The 17492-nt window shown below is 52.8% G+C and overlaps 2 protein-coding genes across 10 annotated transcripts; both read right to left on the bottom strand.

Moving 5' to 3' along the window:
• Positions 1-280: 280 nt before the first annotated feature.
• Positions 281-2634, bottom strand: tmed6 (transmembrane p24 trafficking protein 6). 2 transcript variants are annotated; one of them, XM_086109963.1, is made up of 4 exons: positions 2190-2633; positions 1916-2042; positions 1470-1618; positions 281-950 (listed from the first exon to the last, which is right to left on the bottom strand). In XM_086109963.1, the coding sequence occupies exons 1-4, from the start codon at positions 2412-2414 to the stop codon at positions 711-713; spliced, it is 741 nt and encodes a 246-aa protein (XP_085966089.1). In that variant the 5' UTR covers positions 2415-2633; the 3' UTR covers positions 281-710. The 2 variants fall into 2 exon arrangements, with proteins under 2 accessions (XP_085966089.1, XP_085966090.1); XM_086109964.1 differs by having other exon boundaries at positions 709-961; positions 2190-2634.
• Positions 2635-3326: 692 nt separating this feature from the next.
• On the bottom strand, positions 3327-17445 carry ankrd27 (ankyrin repeat domain 27 (VPS9 domain)). Of its 8 annotated transcripts, XM_086109943.1 has the most exons (30): positions 17208-17445; positions 16966-17110; positions 16085-16182; positions 14751-14873; positions 14034-14144; positions 13609-13929; positions 13263-13322; positions 12846-12899; positions 12697-12762; positions 12538-12614; positions 12165-12286; positions 11001-11079; positions 10791-10923; positions 10641-10721; positions 10421-10542; positions 9535-9617; positions 8807-8922; positions 8533-8625; positions 8259-8456; positions 7315-7380; positions 7073-7198; positions 6956-7000; positions 6525-6632; positions 6216-6410; positions 6025-6144; positions 5584-5757; positions 5400-5493; positions 4599-4662; positions 4457-4517; positions 3327-4146 (listed from the first exon to the last, which is right to left on the bottom strand). In XM_086109943.1, the coding sequence occupies exons 2-30, from the start codon at positions 16982-16984 to the stop codon at positions 3502-3504; spliced, it is 3654 nt and encodes a 1217-aa protein (XP_085966069.1). In that variant the 5' UTR covers positions 16985-17110; positions 17208-17445; the 3' UTR covers positions 3327-3501. The 8 variants fall into 8 exon arrangements, with proteins under 8 accessions (XP_085966069.1, XP_085966071.1, XP_085966073.1 ...); XM_086109945.1 differs by having other exon boundaries at positions 15631-16182; positions 16966-17445; XM_086109947.1 differs by lacking the exons at positions 16966-17110; positions 17208-17445 and adding an exon at positions 15631-15740 and having other exon boundaries at positions 16085-16951.
• Between the last annotated feature and the right edge of the window lie 47 nt (positions 17446-17492).

Genomic DNA, 17492 nt, shown 5'->3' on the forward strand with positions numbered 1-17492 from the left:
AAAAACAACAACGGCAAAAGAAAATAAATCACATTTTTTGGGGCGGTTCGAAGCGCATCTTTGCTGACGTGCGCCGCTTCCGCTCATAGGATGACGGCGGACGTAAAGTAGCTTAGTTTGCCCAAAATTTGAGAGCAATTATTTCGAAACGGACGTCACGTGCAAAAATTCCTTTTGGCCTTTTGCATGTGACAAGGAAGGCATCGTGGTGACGTTTGACCCGAGGTAGGTGCCTCCGAGAGAGGCCAGAGCGGAAGAGCCAACTGCGTGGCGAAGCGACTTTTTCAAAAATCCATTTATTCAAAATCACCTTGACATTCGAGTCAGGACAAAAGACGGCGGCACTTATTTTTTTCGGAAGCGTTTCCGGTGGAGCTGTTGCAAATGAATCCGAAGGAATACATTTTCCGGAAAAGGAGAAGAAGAGGGAAAGGACTCAACACAAAGATAACCGGTCCTGCTTCGCGGAGAACTGCGCAAATGTGATCGTATTGCCTGTCGACGAGCTGAAATTCCGACAATTGAAATCAAAAAAGGAATCGAAATGAAATTCGCCGATTAACAAAATTAATGAGCTGCTAGTCTGATCATAGATTAGTGGTCGATTCATCGCCGAATTGTCACACCTCTAAAGTATTCATTTTTTTTCCCCCGCACTGAGGAAAGTGGGCCAAAAACAAATCGCGATTGACTTTTGGAGCCGCCAAGTGTCAGCAGGCGCGCGTCTCGCCGCCGCCGCCGCCGCTCTCTCGTTGCGCGAACAAGCTCTTGAGGAAGCGCAGCTGCACGTATCCGGCCAGCACGATGAGGACGGCGAGGGAGGCCGAGCAGCGGCCGACGCGGCGCCGCTTGGACGTCAGCAAGAAGTCGTCGGCGCCGCGGCGCAGGCGGCCCGCGTTGTAGTGCCGGAACATGTGGAACACGGCGTTCTCCACGCGGCGGGCCGACGCCTGGAAGCAAACTTGACAAAGTTAGCTTGCTCGCGGAGTGACGACTCGCCTGAATTTTCATACACTCCAGCCCCCATTTGTGGTGGGTGGTCGGCCGGTGAGTGCGCGGGGCCGCGGGTGGCGGGTGTGGTGGGGGGGGTAACGTTTCGGACACTGTGAATCTCTGGAGACTGAAAATCAGAAGCGATCGCCGACGGGGGCTTTGGCGGGATGGACGGACAATCGTCATCTTCTCTTCATTCACATTCAGTGGCAACCTGCCCCATTTGGGGGGGCCTCTGGTGGTTGCCTTGAGATCGCCGCCCCCCCCCCCGCTCCCCTTTTGCCAAGTCACCGATTGAAAAATAAATAAATAAAATTCAAAGGGTTTTCAAGTTTTAGCCCTTCTAGCTGCTTTAAGAACTAGCATCCCTTCGCACCCCCGAATCCTTGCCTACCCCCCTTTTAGTTCTTTTTCATCCCCCCCTCCCCGAACAATGAAAAATCAGGCAATTTTTCCGTTTGTTGGCGGGGGCAGACCTCGATGATGCTCAGCGTGTCGTTGATCTTCTTGGCGTTGTCGTGCTGCTGTGTTTGCGGCGCCTGCTCGAAGTAAACGCCGAAGCTGAGGGACAGTTGCATGCTGCCGAAGCGGTTGTGGAAGTTGCTGAAGCACATCTGGTAGAAGCCTGACACACACACACACACACACACGCGCGCGATGACAAAAAACAAATGAAGCACTTTTGACTATACTGGCGCCCCCTTCAGGAAATTGACAGTGTAACATGTCACGCTTGCGTCTTTGCGGTCTTGTTCTGGCTGCTTCCACGTGGAGTCGGAGCGGATGTATTTTGTCTGCTTGTTGTGCTGCGTTTCCGGATGAATTGCGGCGGAAAAATCAAAACTTCAAAAGCGTGCGCCTCCGACATTATCTTTCGAGGTCGAAACGCTTCAGAGCGGGTGGTCGTCAAGAATGTGCGCACCGGTCTCGCGGACGTCCAGGTCGATTTGCCCGTTGGCGTCATCCACCGTGGAAAGCAGCAGTCCGCTGGGAGCGTTGACCGTGACGGACAGGTGGCGGTCGTGGCCCACGCCCGTCACCCACTGCACCTGAACGCGACCACAAGAGACCGGATTGCAAAAAAAGTCGTTTGCCGGCGCGCCGTAGTAGGGCAAACGTGGCACTGGTTATGGACAAAAGTTACCCGTGGGCGTACGAGTGACGACGCCGACGCGGCAGAAGCGACAAACTCTCACCATGAAGCTGAGGTAGAACTTCTCCCCGTGGTGCGCGAAGTGCCAGAAGCAGTCCATCCCAGAGGCGGGCAGAACCACCGAAAAGTCGTACTGGTCGGCGCCCCAGAAGAGCTCCTGGTCCGTCATGTTAGGGCGGGGTCCGCTCAGGGGCCCCCCGCGGGCCCCCGAGCCCCAAAGCGAGAGCGCCGGCAAGGCCAGGAACCAGGCGAGCGCGTGGCGTTTCATGTCCGACTGACGACGGCCGCCCAGCCGCCCCCGCTTCTCACTCCGCCGCGTCGCAAATCATTAACCGGCTGGGAAGGCCGAGCGGTCCGGCAGCTGCCGCCGCTCGGCCGCTCTTCGTCGACTTTGTCTCTCTGCGAGGAGTTGACGCATGAGCGAGGAGGAGGAGGGAGGAATGGCTTCGGCAGCTTCGCCGTGTCGGCACGGCACGGCACTGTGGGGGGGGGGGGGGGGGGGGGAAAGCACCTCGGACAAACATGAAATCAATGTCAAGGGGAGGCAGGCAAGCGAATCCAAAAAAAAAAAAAAGGCAGAAGCGCAAGGTGGTTTTTATTTCCAGCCCGAGCGTGATCTACAAAGTTAAAAGAGGGAAACTATTTAAAACGGTTACCGTCATTGACGGCAAAAATTCTGTTTCATTTTTGTACTTAAGTACATTTTAGTCGGTTAGCAGGACTTCTAACATGAAGTCGTTTGAATTTTTTTTTTAACACCAATAACTGTACTTTTACGCCAGGACTGAGCCGATTTACCACCACTGCTTTCACGTTTGTCGAAAATTGAGAAATTTTTGTTGAGGTGTCAATCAAATAAGGCGCCGGGACGTTAATGAGGAAGTAGAAGAAGAAAGGAGATGAAGACAAAAAAAAAAAAAAAGGGGGGTGTTAGACATGTGGATCCCTTTCTGTCCTCTTGGCGAAAGCTACAAAGTCAACAAAGTGCCAAGTTGGGAGAGTGCCCGCCCCCCCCCTTCAAACGACAACCTGTCAACAAACTCGATGGCCCAATCGGAAGACAGGCGGCCGATTTTACAACTTCCTGTTTGGGAACATCACACGCGTGCGTCTTTCCCACCGCCGGCTGAACACACGCACGCACGCCCTTCCAAATGTGGAGATTGCGAGCGGACGTTCCTTCAGCTCGAGCTGTCCTTCATGTCGGACGCGTCACCGCAAACGGGAGCGTCTTGGTGGATGTCACCGCAGTTGGGCGTGTCCCCAGCGCGGGGTGTTTTTTTGATGAGGGACGTGTCACGGGAGTCGGACGTGACACTGGAAATGGCCGTATCTCGGATGCGCAGTCCAGGTTTTCACTGGAAAGGGACTCGGGGTGTGTCTTTGATGTCAGGCGCATCACAGGAGAGGGACGTGTCTTTGATGTTGGACGTGACGCCACCAATGGGCGTGTCTTGGACGTGAGGTGTTTCACCGCACTCCAAGTTTTCACTGGGAAGGGAGTCGTCACCAACAAGGTGCGTGTCTTTGATGTCAGGCCCGTCACTGGAAACAGGCGTGTCTTCGCTTGAATTGGGCGTGTCCCAAGTGCAGGGTGCCTCTTTGATGGCAGACACGTCACTAGAAACGGGTGCGTCTTTGATGCGGGGCGTGTCCCCGGCGTTCACGTGTTGAACGGAGCTTGCAACCAAACCCGATGTGACATCACGGCGGCAGGCGTCGTCGTCGTCCGACTGTCCCGTCACGGCGCCATTTGCCGTCCGTCCGTTTGAGAATGATGATGTCATCACAAAGGCGGGCGCCGCGTCGTCGTCGTCGTGGCGACGTCTCGTCCACGCGTGCACCTTGACGGCCGGCCGCGGCGCCTCCTCTCCCGAGTCCAGCGTGTGCCAGCGGGCCAGGCCCCGCCCCCTCGAGCAGGGACTGCAGTCGGAGCTGGCGGTCGGGCCGACGGCGTCCACCGTGCCGCCGCGCCGCAGCCGCCTCACATCGGGACTCGCCTGCACCCACATCGGCTGACATGCTCAACTGATCAACGTCAATGCGAATTTTCCATCCGAGGCAAATCACGTTTGACGTTAGCATGAAGCGAGTAGATTTTGTTGTTGAATTCGGCATCAATTTGACAAGACAACCGCAGCTCTTTGGTCCTTTTGCTCTGTGACTTTGCCGGCGACATGCTAAAAAATTAGCATGTTGGACTGCTCCCGAAGAGCCGCGACGTCATGTTGTTTTCGACGGCGCGCTATTGTGATGCCGTTCCGAGTACCACGAGAGCGTGAAAACTTGAAACGGGAAGATGAAGCGAACCTGCTCGGGTGCAGCCGAGCGCCGAGTCGGACTGCGGGAAGTTTTCTTCGTCTGCTGAATCCTGAAGGAAAGCACACGAAAGCACATCAACGCGCCGAAAGGTGGAAGGCGAAGATGAGTCGCAGGCCGACGAGGCGACAACCTGCTGGCAGCCGACTTGTGGCAAGCGGCATCGTTGTGTTTCCGGCGCTGAACGAAGGAGTGAGCTGCACGCACGCGCGCCAAAGGAGAGAAAGAGCTTTTTTTTTTAGTTTCACACAGACACTTCCTTCACTGTCGAAATTAACACGACGACATCGGCCCAAAACAAAAAAAAAAAAGAAGAAAAAAAATCAACACAAACGATCTTCTCGTCTCGTCCGATCTTGATTGTTATTGTCAGTTTTAAAACATCCGTACTGAAAACTACAGCAATGAGAGAGCTCTTCTACATGTTATGGACAAATGAAGGACTGTTTAAAAAAAACAAAAAAAAACGTGGTAAGGTGCAATGTCTAAATGTCACCAGAAGAGGGCAGCGTTCGTTGCCTGACAAGAAGCTCACAGTCGAAAAGCGACGAGACACACCAAGCCGACAAGAGTATTTCTGTGCTTCGCAGATGACACCAAATAAAAAGGGAGACCCACGGAGACAAATCCTTTGTGCGGCGCGTGACGCGAATCCAAGTGGAGTGGAAAAAGGATTGCCGGCCGCCACCCACGTTTGGTCGAGTGAATGTGCTCAGAGCTGATCATTCATCTGAGATTTAGCGGAGTCTGCCGCAACATCACCAACATCAAGAAAACCAAACTCAGGCAAGAATTGAGGAAGAACCCCCCGCCCCCCCTCCAAGTTTCAGAGTGAGAGAGAGAGAGAGTCAGAAATGCGAGAAAACGAGCAAAAGAGAGTCGCCGCCTCGTCGAGGCGACGTTTGTTTGCGGTCTCTCACACTTGGGCGATTACCCAGAGCGCCTTTGGGCACGGAGAGCAGTTTAATGGGCTCCTCATCCGGCGAAAGTCCCGACGCCTTCTGGAGCGATCGCACAATCTCCGTGTTCTGAACGACAGCAAAGTTAGATCGTGACGCGTCGAGTCGCAGTCCCGCGGATGCCACATCGGCGTCGGGAAGGGTGGGGGGGGGGGTCACCTTTCCGCCTTGCTGGTACGCGGCGTCCAGAGGCGTCCGGCGCTTCTTGTTCCGCAGGTGCGGGGAGGCTCCGGCCTTCAGCAGGATATCCACCAGCTCCTGGTGACTGGCCCGCACGGCGCAGTGCAGCGCCGTGTTGCCCTGGCGGTTGCGCACGTTCACCAGCGCCTCGCTCTGAACCGCGCGCAACGGGCGAGAAAACGGGAAGACAAAATGACGAAATACGTGGCGCAGTTATCACGGTAGGCATCGTGATGTCATTCATTTACAGCGGCTGAATTTTACCGCCTGCAGTACGCCCGGTCGCCACTAGAGGCCCCAAAACCCTGACCAATCGGAACTATTTTCAGTTGTCATCATCTATAAAAAGGATCCAGACTTTCGATCTTGAGGCAACATAACGGCCACTCGCCCACGAGGTTGAATTGTACGTGGGCTCACCTGTACGAGTGTGGCGGCGGTGTCCAGGTTGCCGTGGAGACAGGCGTGTATCAAGGCCGTGTTGCCGTAGCGATCCTTCTTGTTGAGCTTGGCGTTGCACTCCAGCAAGAACTTCACCACCTGCACGCAGGCACGCACGTCAACGACGGCGCGGCGGCCGGCCGTCCGTCGGGCGCGGAGGACGCGCCCACCTGCGGGTGGTTGTTCTGGCTGGCCAGGTGAAGGGGCGTGGCCTTGCGGTCGGTGCGCGCCTCCACGTCGGCGCCGTGGCGGACGAGAAGCGACGTCAGCTCCGCGCGGCCGTACGTGCAGGCCACGTGGAGGGGAGTCACGCCGTCCGCGTTGGCGCTCTTTGCGCTCAACGCGCCGCACGGAACCGCGCGCGCCTGAAAACATTTGAAGCGCGGGTTGACCCTCAAACTGTGAAGACCTTGGGATGGTTGCGACCGCAGCGCGTGCGTCAACGTGCTTCGATTGAAATGCGCGCCTGTGTCATTTACTTTGTGGGCCGGCGCGCACGTCGTACATTGACACAGAGGATGACACAGAGACGCCTCGGCCGACGCGTCCGCCTCGTCCTCGTCCGTCCATTCCAACAGGTAACGCACCTGCGACACCCAGACGAGACGGACGCAATGAGAGACGGAAACGGAGAGAACAGCGGGAGCGCGCCAAAGGGCGAGATGGAGAGAGAAATGCAGACGTGAAAGATGGCGTGTGGCATGTGTGTAAACCAAGCACGAGAGGATAAAAGATTGAGAGAGGAAGAAAATCAGAAGAAAAGAGAAATGGAGATGAGAGAGCAAAAAAGGACTGATCGGAAGGGAGAGCGAGCGAGAGGAGGACAACGAGGCACACACGTTGCAATGAGTGTGTGTGTGTGGCGAGGGTAAGAGAGAGAGCGCTTCACGTGAGAGTAGAGCGCCGTCACCATTTGAATATCTCCGTCCGCCACGGCCCGCAGCAGCTTCTCCACCTGTCAATCACACACACACACGCAGGATCAGCATGCAAAGTCGCTCTCTGTTGCCGTCGGCGACGTCATCACCTGGCGATGTCGCGCCGGCGCGCTCTCGGGCGGGAGCTCCCGGTCCGGCGAGGACGAGGTGCCGCTGGACGTGGACGAACGCCGAGCGCCGCGCTCGGACGCCTGAGGGCAAACCCGCGCCGTGGACTGACGCGGAGGGAAGGGGCGGGGGCAAAGGCAACACGTCATCGGGCGAGTGGTCAGGAGTCATCGCTTCCGTGAACCGGGCCGTCGGCCTTTTTTTTGCATTTGCGGAAGCAAACCTGAGAGCCGCTGCCGCCGCCGTTCCTGCGGCGCTGCTCTTGGGCCTCCCGCAGCAACGTCAGCACCTGCACACCAACAAACACAGGCGTCCAAGACACCGGCGCCACGTGCAGCGCACGCCAACTGCTTGCGAGCTTATATGTCAGGTCACTTCCAATCAGCGGTGCCTCGATGGCTCGTAAAGAATCTGCATTTGCGGAAGTTAACGATGGCATCCCACAAGGATCCATGCTCGAACCAGTACGGTTTGGTCACTCCGCTTCTTTCGGCCGGATTAAACAAACCTGCTAAACCTGCTTCACTTTCTCTCTCTCCCTCTCCGTGTCTGTCCTGCAGCTGGCGCTCCCGCATGTGGAGGCGCGTCTCCGTAACTATCTGCTCGTTACAGGCGCTGGTGAGGAGGTTGGGGACGGGCGGTGTCGGGGGCCCGCCACGTCGCCCGCCGCTGATGTCATCATGGGACTATCGCTGCCGCTGTGCCCATTCGTGCACGTCAGATGGACGGCAACATGGATGCTCTTTAGCAGCAGCATGAAGCTCGCTAACTGAAAGGCCCAGCTTCACACAAGTCACACTGATAATTCTCTTAGTTTAATGTTTAGTTTGGCACCAGATATCAGGTGGGAATGGCAAAAAAATAAAAATAAAAAATCTCAAAAAGTTAAATTCCAAACTCCGAATTGTATTGTCCGCACAAACAAATAACTTTGCTAATATTAGAAATATTTCTATTTTTAACCTCAGAAGCCCCACAACTGTAAATCTTAAATGTTTTTTGTTGTTGTTGTTATTTGCTGAACTAGTGCTACTTACAACTTGGTGTGGCATCTCGGGGCAACCGAAAATCCTTTTGGAGGCGGCGCCAATCAAGTCAAGGTATTTGTCGTCGGGTGACACTGGACGGATACTGTAACGCCTTTTCAAGACACGCACGCACATTGACCTTTGAGTTGAGGGCACAGTGGGCGGGCGTGTGCGCGCGGTTGTTGAGCGCGCGCACGCCGGCGCCGTTCTCCAGCAGAACGCGGATGATGGCCTCGTAGCCCCAGCGCGACGCCAAGTGCAACGGCGTGTCGCCTTTGTCGTTGTGCAGGTCCAGGCAGCACGTTTGGAAGTCGTAGTAGACCAGCGCCTTCACGCACTGACACAGCGCAACAAAAATCATCATCGGTGCGCGTGAACTGGAATCGCGCTGAAAGAGCGAAGGCGCGACTCACGTCCTCGTGACCGTACATGCACGCCAGGTGCAGCGGCGTGTTGCCGTTGTTGTCCTGAGCGTCCGCGTCCGCCTTGTAGTGCAACAGCAGCAGCTGCACGCGCCACAGATTCAAAACTCAAAGTCAAGCGCGGTGCATGTCTTTCACTCGGCGACGTTTCCTTGATGTTAAAAACGGGGCGGTCCCCGGAACCTCGAGGTCCGTGAGCCCTCGCTCGGGGCTGCGCGGGGTAATTAGCACGAAACGATGACGTAGCCTGACTTCAACGACGTACCGTGACTCCCTGGTATCCCTTTTGACAGGCGAGGTGCAGCGGTGTGAGCGTGTGGTAATCGGTGGCGTTGACCGGCGCTCCTTTGGACACCAGAAGGTCAATCAGCTGCGCCTGACCTGGAAAAAAAAACACGCACGGGATGCGTTGGAAAGCCGCTGCGTTTGGAGCTGTCCTTAGAATAAAATCTCAAGCTTTTATTCACAGAATTCAAATCTGCTTTGCCAGTAAAAAAGGTCAACTGTAATGACCAAAGTCAAGTTTGTGCCCCCCCCCACCCCCCGCCAACACACACACCCCTTCTGGGATTTGTTTGATTGGAAACATAACTTTTAGACTTCGACAAGAATTAGGCACCATGTTTAATGGATTGCCTTTCTTTCAGTGGGGGCGGGGGGGGGGGGGAATAAAAAAATAAAAAAAACAACCCTACTTCAATCATTATTCTGGCATTTAGTGAACTGAGAAAGTTCGGGTGATCCCGATTGGTATCACCAATAGGAAAGTTGAGAGTAGAACGGGCGGTGGGCCCCCGCCCGTTTATATATCATGATATCAACTTTCAAGCGTATATGGCCAATGACAGCTCCAGTAAGTTGTCAACACTGGCTGCTATTTTTCAAACTAGCGCGTTTCGGTTCACGGCCATGTTGTTCGTGTAAGAAATTGCGCTTTCAAGCGAGAAGTCAAAGGAAGCAAAAAAGGGTGAGGCGGCGGGAATTCTTGCTGACCACAGATGGCGGCGACGTGCAGAGGCGTGTACCCTCGCTCGTCTCTGGAGGACGCCGTGACGACGGACGGGTCGTTCAGCTTCCTGCAAACACCGGCAAAGACGGGCGGTCAAACGCTCGACCAAGTTCTGGCATGGTGGCGCCACATCGAAAGGGCACGCGTGAGTGCTTGCGCGCGCTGTCAACTAAGCCCCAAAGTTTGGAATAGTTGGCTTTGCGGGTGAGGTTTATCCCCGTAAGAATATGCCTCGAACTCATTGACGGACGCCCGCGTTATGATTCATCTCCGTCCGTTATTTTATTTTTTTTTAAGTCTGGCCGAGGAAGAGGCCTCATCCAGCTTGTCCGTCCAAGTCAGCTTTGCAAACTGCAATGACTCAAAGTTACCTGCAGCATTGTATCGCTTTGGATTTGAGATCAGCACAGCTTTTGTGTAGAAGACTAAAATTAGGCTGCGCCTCCCACCTTGTTATGGATATCATAAAGGCCCCACCTTGAAGGTTGGGCAAGTTTAGACACGTCCCACATCTTCTCGGCATGCGTGTAAGTGTTAGGAAAGTGTGTGCCGTGACTGAGAGAAAAGGTCACAGAGGTTATGGAGCGAATGACAAATTCATGTAAACAAAAAAAAAAAAAAACATGATGATGTTCACCAGGAGCCATATATGAGTTAGCATCACTTGCGACTCGTTTCTTAGTTAGCATATTGCTGCCACACTAGGAAATAAAAAAATCAGGATGACGAATTTCATGAAGATGATAGCGTTTCTAGAAAATTACAATGTCGCATCAGTGCTCAGCTATTATTATAACAGGCCCGCGGGCTACTCGTGTGGTGGCTACCGGGCGCCTGTGGATTGACAGCAAACAAGTCAAAAAATCTGACCCGGACAGTTGAAGGTCACAGAGGTCACAGGCGCACAGAGGATGACACGGCCGCGCGTCCTCTTCGCTCTCGCCTTCGTTCAGCAGACGCTCCACCTCCGCCTCGTTCCCGTTGGCGACGTGCTGCACGCAAACACACGTGAGTGAGCGGCGAGACGGAGGAAGTGCAGCTGCGCGAGAGAAGAAAGGCCAAAGGTCGAATCGAAGGCCCCGTCGCTGACCCCGAACAATCGGCCGATGGGCGTCGAGGCGCTCGCCAGCTCCACGTTCATTCGCACCACGCTGTTCGTATCGACGCAACCCTGCACGCAGCGCACACTTTTAGCGGCACGCGCGTGCGCGTGCACGTGTGCGAGGGCGGGGCTACGCACAGCGAGCACGTGCTGCAGCTTTCCCAGCTTGATGTACTCGACGGCCGCCTCGAAGGTGCTCAGACAGTAACTCAGCTCGTCTTTGCTGGACTGACTGAAGCAGAAGTTCCTCATGTAGCTCAGGTTGGCCATCCTGCGCACGCACACGCGCACAGTTCATGCCCTGCGTGCTTGTAATGTTGTATGTGTGCCCCCCCGCCCCCCGCTCACCAGTTGGGAATTTCCATCTTGACCAGCAGGTAGAGGATGACGGACAGCAGGTCGTCGGCGCACACCGCTTCCATGCTAACTGCAAAACACAAAACGGAAAATCGTCAACAAGCGACGGGAACAAGAACAACGCAAATAATAACCACGCGGTGATCCGAAGCGAGCGGGACGGCCACCCGTGCCCCCCGCCTTCCCAGCGTCGGGCCCCTCCAATGAGATAATTGTCCGGCGGACAAACAAAATTAGGAGCGGGCCGCGCCGCTGTGCGCCAAACAGCGACTCGGATTGTGGACGCGTCTGATTGGATTAAGTTCACTAAGAGCGTGTGAGCAAACGACACGCTCGCCAGCAGACGTGCCAGGCGGCCGCGTCGCTATGACTTTTTTTTTTTGCCACCGGGAGAAAAGAAGACCTGATCATCACGCCCTCTCCCCTCCTGCATCTTGTTTTTCACATCACGAACCGCATCATCTTCTACGGATTCTTGTTGGGCTGCCTAAAGTTGCCCAACGTCCATCACGTTTCTCTCCCTCATAATCGCCGTGACGAGCCAAATCTTTTTATCTTCTACTCAAAAGCTGTGCTGGCCTCAAATCCTAAATGACGCAACGTTGCCATCATCGGGGACGTTCAGGTTATTATTATTATTATTATTTTTTTTTTTTACAAACCTGAATTTCACAAACTGGCTCGAGGTTTGAAAAACATGCTTCCACAACTTATTCATTTTTTAAAAAAGTTTTTAATTAATTTATTATAGTTAATATATATATATATATATATATATATATATATATATATATTAACTATTTCGTTTTCTATGCTATTGCTAATTTATTATATTTATTCTACAAATATATTGCTAATGCTTTATTTTATATTGCACTTATATTGTATACAGTTCTTTTCTGAAACATTTATTTTGTGCAATGAAACACTCTATCCCCCCCCCAATTTTGCAGCTGCAGACTGCAAATTTCCCCAGTGTGGGACAAATCAAGGTTATCTTATCTTATCTTATGTTATCTTATTTGTCGTTGGCACAAATTCTTGGATCGCAATTGGGAAAACGGTTAACGCCCGCGGCAGCAAATCGAGTTCAACGTGAGCTTTGTGAGGCGGGCCGTGCCGTGTCACGTCGCGCTCGTTTTGCTGCCACGCTACCTGCGCGGGACGGCGTGCGGGTGGCGGTCAAGGCCACTTTGCGCAGGCAAAGCAGCTTGAGGAGCGGCGACGTCTGCTGGTTGAGTTGACTCAGCTCCCGTTTGGCGGCAGACAAGTTGATGCTGAAAGCGCAAATACGGCGAGAAGGAGAAGAAGAAGAAGAAGAAGAAGAAACATTTTAGCTTCAAATAATTTACAAATAAAGTGCTCGGATTTATTTGGACATTTTTTGTTGTGGAGCCCCGGTGAGGTCAACAAAATGGCGTGCTGCAGTTACCAGCATTAAAAACTGGACGGGGAAAAAAATTGTGTGTGTGTGGGTGGGGGGGGGGGGGGACCCCTTCACAATGAAGGAGAGGCAGGCGACGGCCACCTGAGGTGCGCTTTGACGCCGACGTCTTTGTGCTGCAGCTCGTGAAGGCTCCTGGTGATCTTGTTGAAGGCGGCGTCCTGTCGGACACACGCAAAAAGGGACGAGGCGTCAAGCGGCCGCCTCGGGGGGGGGGGGGGGTTTGCGCGAGCCTGCACCCACCTGGCTGGCTTCCAGCGTCCCCACCAAGTTGAAGATCAGCGAGTGGATGCCGTGATGGACGTACACCTGCCGGAAACACGGCGGCCGCGCGTCAGCGAGCCCGCCGGGCCTCGAAAAAAAAACACTCGGGCGACTTCCTTCCTCGTTACCTCCACCGCTTGTTTCAGAAGACTCATTTGGAGCTCCCGCTTGGCCAGCACCTTCTGCAAACAGCGCGACAACATCACGACAACTCGTCTTGCGGGAAAGTCACGGCGACGTCGCGTCACCGCGGCTTCCCGCTACATTCTGTCGTGACTCGTAAATCCACGAGTTCACGTTTTCATGAAACTAATTTTTTTCTTACGTTTTTTTTTTGTTGCATTGTTTTGAAAGCAACTACCGCCCCCCCTTCCTTTTCCTTCCTTGAGGCAGAGTCAAGACTACCGTGATATCCATCATATAAATCAAGAGCATAGTCCAACTCGTTTGTGCCGCACCGCCGGGTTACCATAGCGACGGAGATGACGATTGCCAACACGAGCGAGCGCGTGAATGAACCGCTCGTTTGTTTTTTTCCTACTCACCAGGCAGGCGTCTCGCAGCACACACTGAAGACACCGCGTGTAAAGGCCGTGAACCGAGTCCTGGCGGCACAAAGATGTCGTCAGACGGGCAGACATTTTCATGTGTCGCGTGACCTTTCCGACACGTCACGCGACACGTTAGCCGAAACTCGCTATCACCGAATGAATGCAAAGATACCGGTGCGGTTGCTGAAAACTTGTTTTTTTCCCCCGTTTTCGAAAGATGTTCAACATGTTAGGCTAACGCTACGTACAGGGCGCGCGACGTGACATATCCACGTGGCGCGACGTATTCACACATCGCATGACAGACGAGCGGCGAGCGGCAAGCGCAAGCGCGTCCTACTATGTGGTGCCTAAGTCCCTTCCTGTCGTGCTCTTTGAAGGCGTGGCAGAAGTTTACGATGAGTTTGTCCAACTTGTGGCTGTGGCGGCCCAGGAACTCCTTGACCTCTTCCAGGCTCCTGAGGTGGCGCCCCGCCCCCGGCGTCCTCGCCGCCTCCGGGCCCGGACCCGGCTCCGCCGCGTCCACCGGCCTGGATATGCACAAGATGCTGTAGCTCTCCTCCCTGGCGTTGTAGAAAGTTTCTTCAAAGAGGATGGGGACCGACACCGGCGGCGGCAGGCCGGACCCCAACAGGACCTGCCTGTCCAGGATCCGGACCTCCTGCAAGGAAGGCGCAAAAGATGGAGGGGATTGAAAGTGGATCTTTGTTTTTTTTTTTTTCTTGTGCGTGTGAAGTCTTTCATTCGCGATGGAAAAAGGCCAACCTTTCCGTCTGCCGTCTGGTATCCGTCCTCCACGGGCTGAACCACGTAGCTGTCAAAGTGAAGCTGCGACACCATGCTGCCCTCGAGACTTCCACAGCACGGAACCAGAACCTGCGCATGTAGCGACAAGCTAATCGAGACAGCAGCCCGGTTTACTGCTACATACAGGACATCAAACAAGAGAATGGGGCTATAGCGGGGGGCATTCGTGGCTCAAAAAAAGTTCAGTCAACTAGCTAATGGAGTGAGATGCTAATCACGTCGACATCGGAGATCCCAAAATCTTCCATCACCTCTCAGGAACTCCTGAGGGTGAAGGGGGCTGTCGTTAATATTTGTCAACGGTGGGCATGTGAAGCCCTTTGAGACTCATTCAGTACCAGCCAATTCTAGACCAAGTCTGAAAAGACGTTTAAAAACGTCTTTGGGAGTGAATGAGTTAAGGGCTCTCGAAATAAAGGTGACCTGACTTGACTGGAAACCAATCTGACTTGCCGCCAGCAAGGCGGATCAAACTCTGACACTGTTCATAAGTGCACCGCAAAAACCCGTATTACGTTAGGCTCCGGTATCCCATACTACCACGGCATCCCTCACAAAACATGACAAATTGTTCGGACAGCTTTTGTATTTAAAAATTAAAAACGACAAGATTAGATTGAATCAAAAACAAGGAAAATACAAAAGTTGATTTCGGGGCCAGTGCTAAATTCTTACGATGCCGTGCAGCCGAGCCACGCGCTCGCAGAGGTCCGGCCTGAGCTTCTCCAGGGCCACAAAGAACGGGTTCTTGGCAATGTTCTCGTCGTAGACCGCCATGGTGGGCTCCAAGTGCGTCACCTGCAGGAAAAAAATCAGCCCGGAGGTCAAGTTTGAGGGAAGGGGGATGTTCCTCACCCTTGACACGATGGTTGATCGCCAGGACACCCAACCCTCTTCCACTTGCTAACTTTTCGCATGGTTACATTGTTAGGGACATTCTCGCAGAGTTACGACTTCACAATTAAGATTTTAAGAGGAGATGGAGATTTTTTTTTTAGCATATTAACTAACATGTTAAACTGCATTTTAGCATGATTATGTTTCAGCTAACTTTTGGGTTTAGTTAAGTTGCAGCTTGTCATTTTACAATTTTGCTTTCGGGGATGTCCCGATCCAATCGCGTCATCGGAAATCGGGGTAGAGCGTCTGATTTTCAGACTATGAAAATGATTGTTTCTGAGCATTTAAAGGTCACAACGTTACAAAAGATCCAAATGTGCAAATATGTCACCAAAAACAAAAGTGGTATCTTAGGTTTAGATTTCACAAAGTTCCTTTTTTTGGGGGGGTGGGGGGCTGTGCAGTTTGTGTGACACGCCCACTCCTACAGACATAGACAGGTCTTCTCTGCTGTTCTAATATTGCTTTTCAAGTCAACTGAGCTCATTTAAAACACCTCAAACATGACCTCCACACACACACACACACACACACACACACACAGTGGATCGATCAAATTTTCACACACAACTCAGGAACCCAAAGAGGAAGCGAGAAACAGGAAGTCAAGAAGTGCGACCTGAAGCAAAGCTGACGACGAAGTGGGCGCACTCACCTCCTCACAAGTCACCTTCATGCTGTCACACACTCAAACGCGCGCGGGCGCAAACGTATCCGCACTCTGGCGCAGTTTCCAGGCTGACTCAAGCTGCTTCTCGCTCCTCACTTGGGACCAAAGTGTGGAATGAGATCACGTGACACCCCCGCGGGACCTTGTGACCCCCCCGCACCCGGCCAGGAATGCCCCGACCCCTCGTGACGGGAAGCGCTCGCACCAGCCATTACGTCAAGTCAACATCACGTGACCTTTTGATGGCTTCACGCGAGGCCAGACTCCAAAGACAGTAGAATGCGCTCCCTGCTTGCGTCAGTCCACTGAACTACTTTTTAAAAATATTACTCTTAAGCCGTTGGCTCTGTCAAATGCTTCAACAGGTTAATGAACTGATTTCATTGACCGCGGCTTTCATTCACTTCTGCCATCTAATAGGCCGCATGCGCTTTCTTACTTGGAAGTCGAAATTCCCCAATTGTTGAGTGACAGTTCTGCCGCGGGTACCCGTGCTCCGCGATCGCTCGCTTTTTCGACGACTTTGGGAAACTTTCACTGCAGTCCAGAATGTTAAAACAAAAGGTGATAGATAGATCACAGTGGTAAACATGACCCCGTCCCAGCTTTTTTCGGAACGTGTTGCAGTCATATAATTCAAAAGTGAATGATTATTTGCTCAACAACGTTTATGCGTTTGAACATGAAGTATTTGGTCCTTGTAGTCTATTCAATTAATTGTATAGGACAAACGTGATTTATGCATGCTTAATGCGACGTCAAAACTTCATTGGAATTGGGTTTGTAAATGCCTGTTTTTTTGCTTTGTTTTTGTGTCTTCGTGATTCTTTTCCGTAAGATAAACATGATTTGAAAAATCCTTATGTGTGCACTTGGCACTGGTCATGTAAGCGTTCAATGATGACTTTGAACAATTACATCCATGTACAAGTATATTTGCATTGTCTTATTTGCTTGTCTACGCGGTGACCTCGAGTCTGTATATAAATAAAGCTGCAGCTGGATTGCTCTGTCGAAGATTCTTCTTCCTCCAGTGGAATTCTATGACACGTGCGAACAGGAATACGGAGCTTTTTGATTCAGGTGAGCTACAATCCAAACAACGACGTGGGGCTGCTTCGAAATGTTGCATGGGGACATGTTCGTGTTGTGCGTGCTCGGCTCCTGTGACGAACCGGCCCCGGAAGTGGCCACAATTAGCTTCGTCAGAGCAGCAGCTAACAACAAAAGAGCCGTCGGAAGAGCAACGATGTCTCACGTTAGCTTGGTCCGGAAGACGACCCAAGACGGAAAAGAGGCACTGTTGTCATTCATCATTACCTTTTCGGACTCGGCTCATCCGGCGGCTCGCAGGCCTGTCACTCGCCTCGCCGGCTTGCAGCTCCGTTAGCCATTTAGCTCAGTGGCGGCTAACCACTCGCGCGCAATCCCGTCACAATGGCTGACAGCCATTGTACCGACCAGCCTCAAGACAAGAACAAAAACATGTTTCTACCTGCTAAAACGCATCGATTCGATTCTCATCAAGTGAGCACCACTTGACGTTGATGGCGAGCTCTTACTTGTTGGGCAAACAGCACACCCCATCGGCTAACAAGCGTACTACAAGTCTTCCTGATCGCTCGTGTTGTTCACGTCATACGAGTGAACATTTGGAACTAAAAAAATGTGACTTTTGGAAGATGAACAACCTCCTCCGACGGTAGTCGTACTTAAGAGTTTAAAAATGTCATTTTTCGTTCAAGATATCCGGAGCGCTATTGCGACGAATCCCAACGACTGCTCCAGTTACTCCAAAACCTCGGACTAATGACGTCACGTTTGCCATTCACTACGAAAAATGGGAG

Source organism: Hippocampus guttulatus, chromosome 4, assembly GCF_054856545.1.
Source record: "Hippocampus guttulatus isolate MCC_2025c chromosome 4, RoL_Hgut_1.0, whole genome shotgun sequence".
Lineage (NCBI taxonomy): Eukaryota > Metazoa > Chordata > Actinopteri > Syngnathiformes > Syngnathidae > Hippocampus > Hippocampus guttulatus.

Bases quoted from the DNA above. Each gene is read 5' to 3' on its own strand.
- ankrd27 (XM_086109942.1), bottom strand. From the start codon at position 16,276: ATGACTGCAACACGTTCCGAAAAAAGCTGGGACGGGGTCATGTTTACC. The intron at 8,626-8,806 runs GTACGTCGTTGA...TGGCGCGTGCAG, and splicing joins AGGGATACCAGGGAGTCACG to CTGCTGCTGTTGCACTACAA. The intron at 6,145-6,215 runs GTGGGCGCGTCC...GCCTGCGTGCAG, and splicing joins GCCAGAACAACCACCCGCAG to GTGGTGAAGTTCTTGCTGGA.
- tmed6 (XM_086109963.1), bottom strand. From the start codon at position 2,414: ATGAAACGCCACGCGCTCGCCTGGTTCCTGGCCTTGCCGGCGCTCTCG. The intron at 2,043-2,189 runs GTGAGAGTTTGT...GGTCGCGTTCAG, and splicing joins AGTTCTACCTCAGCTTCATG to GTGCAGTGGGTGACGGGCGT. The intron at 1,619-1,915 runs GTGCGCACATTC...TGTGTGTGTCAG, and splicing joins CCTGGACGTCCGCGAGACCG to GCTTCTACCAGATGTGCTTC.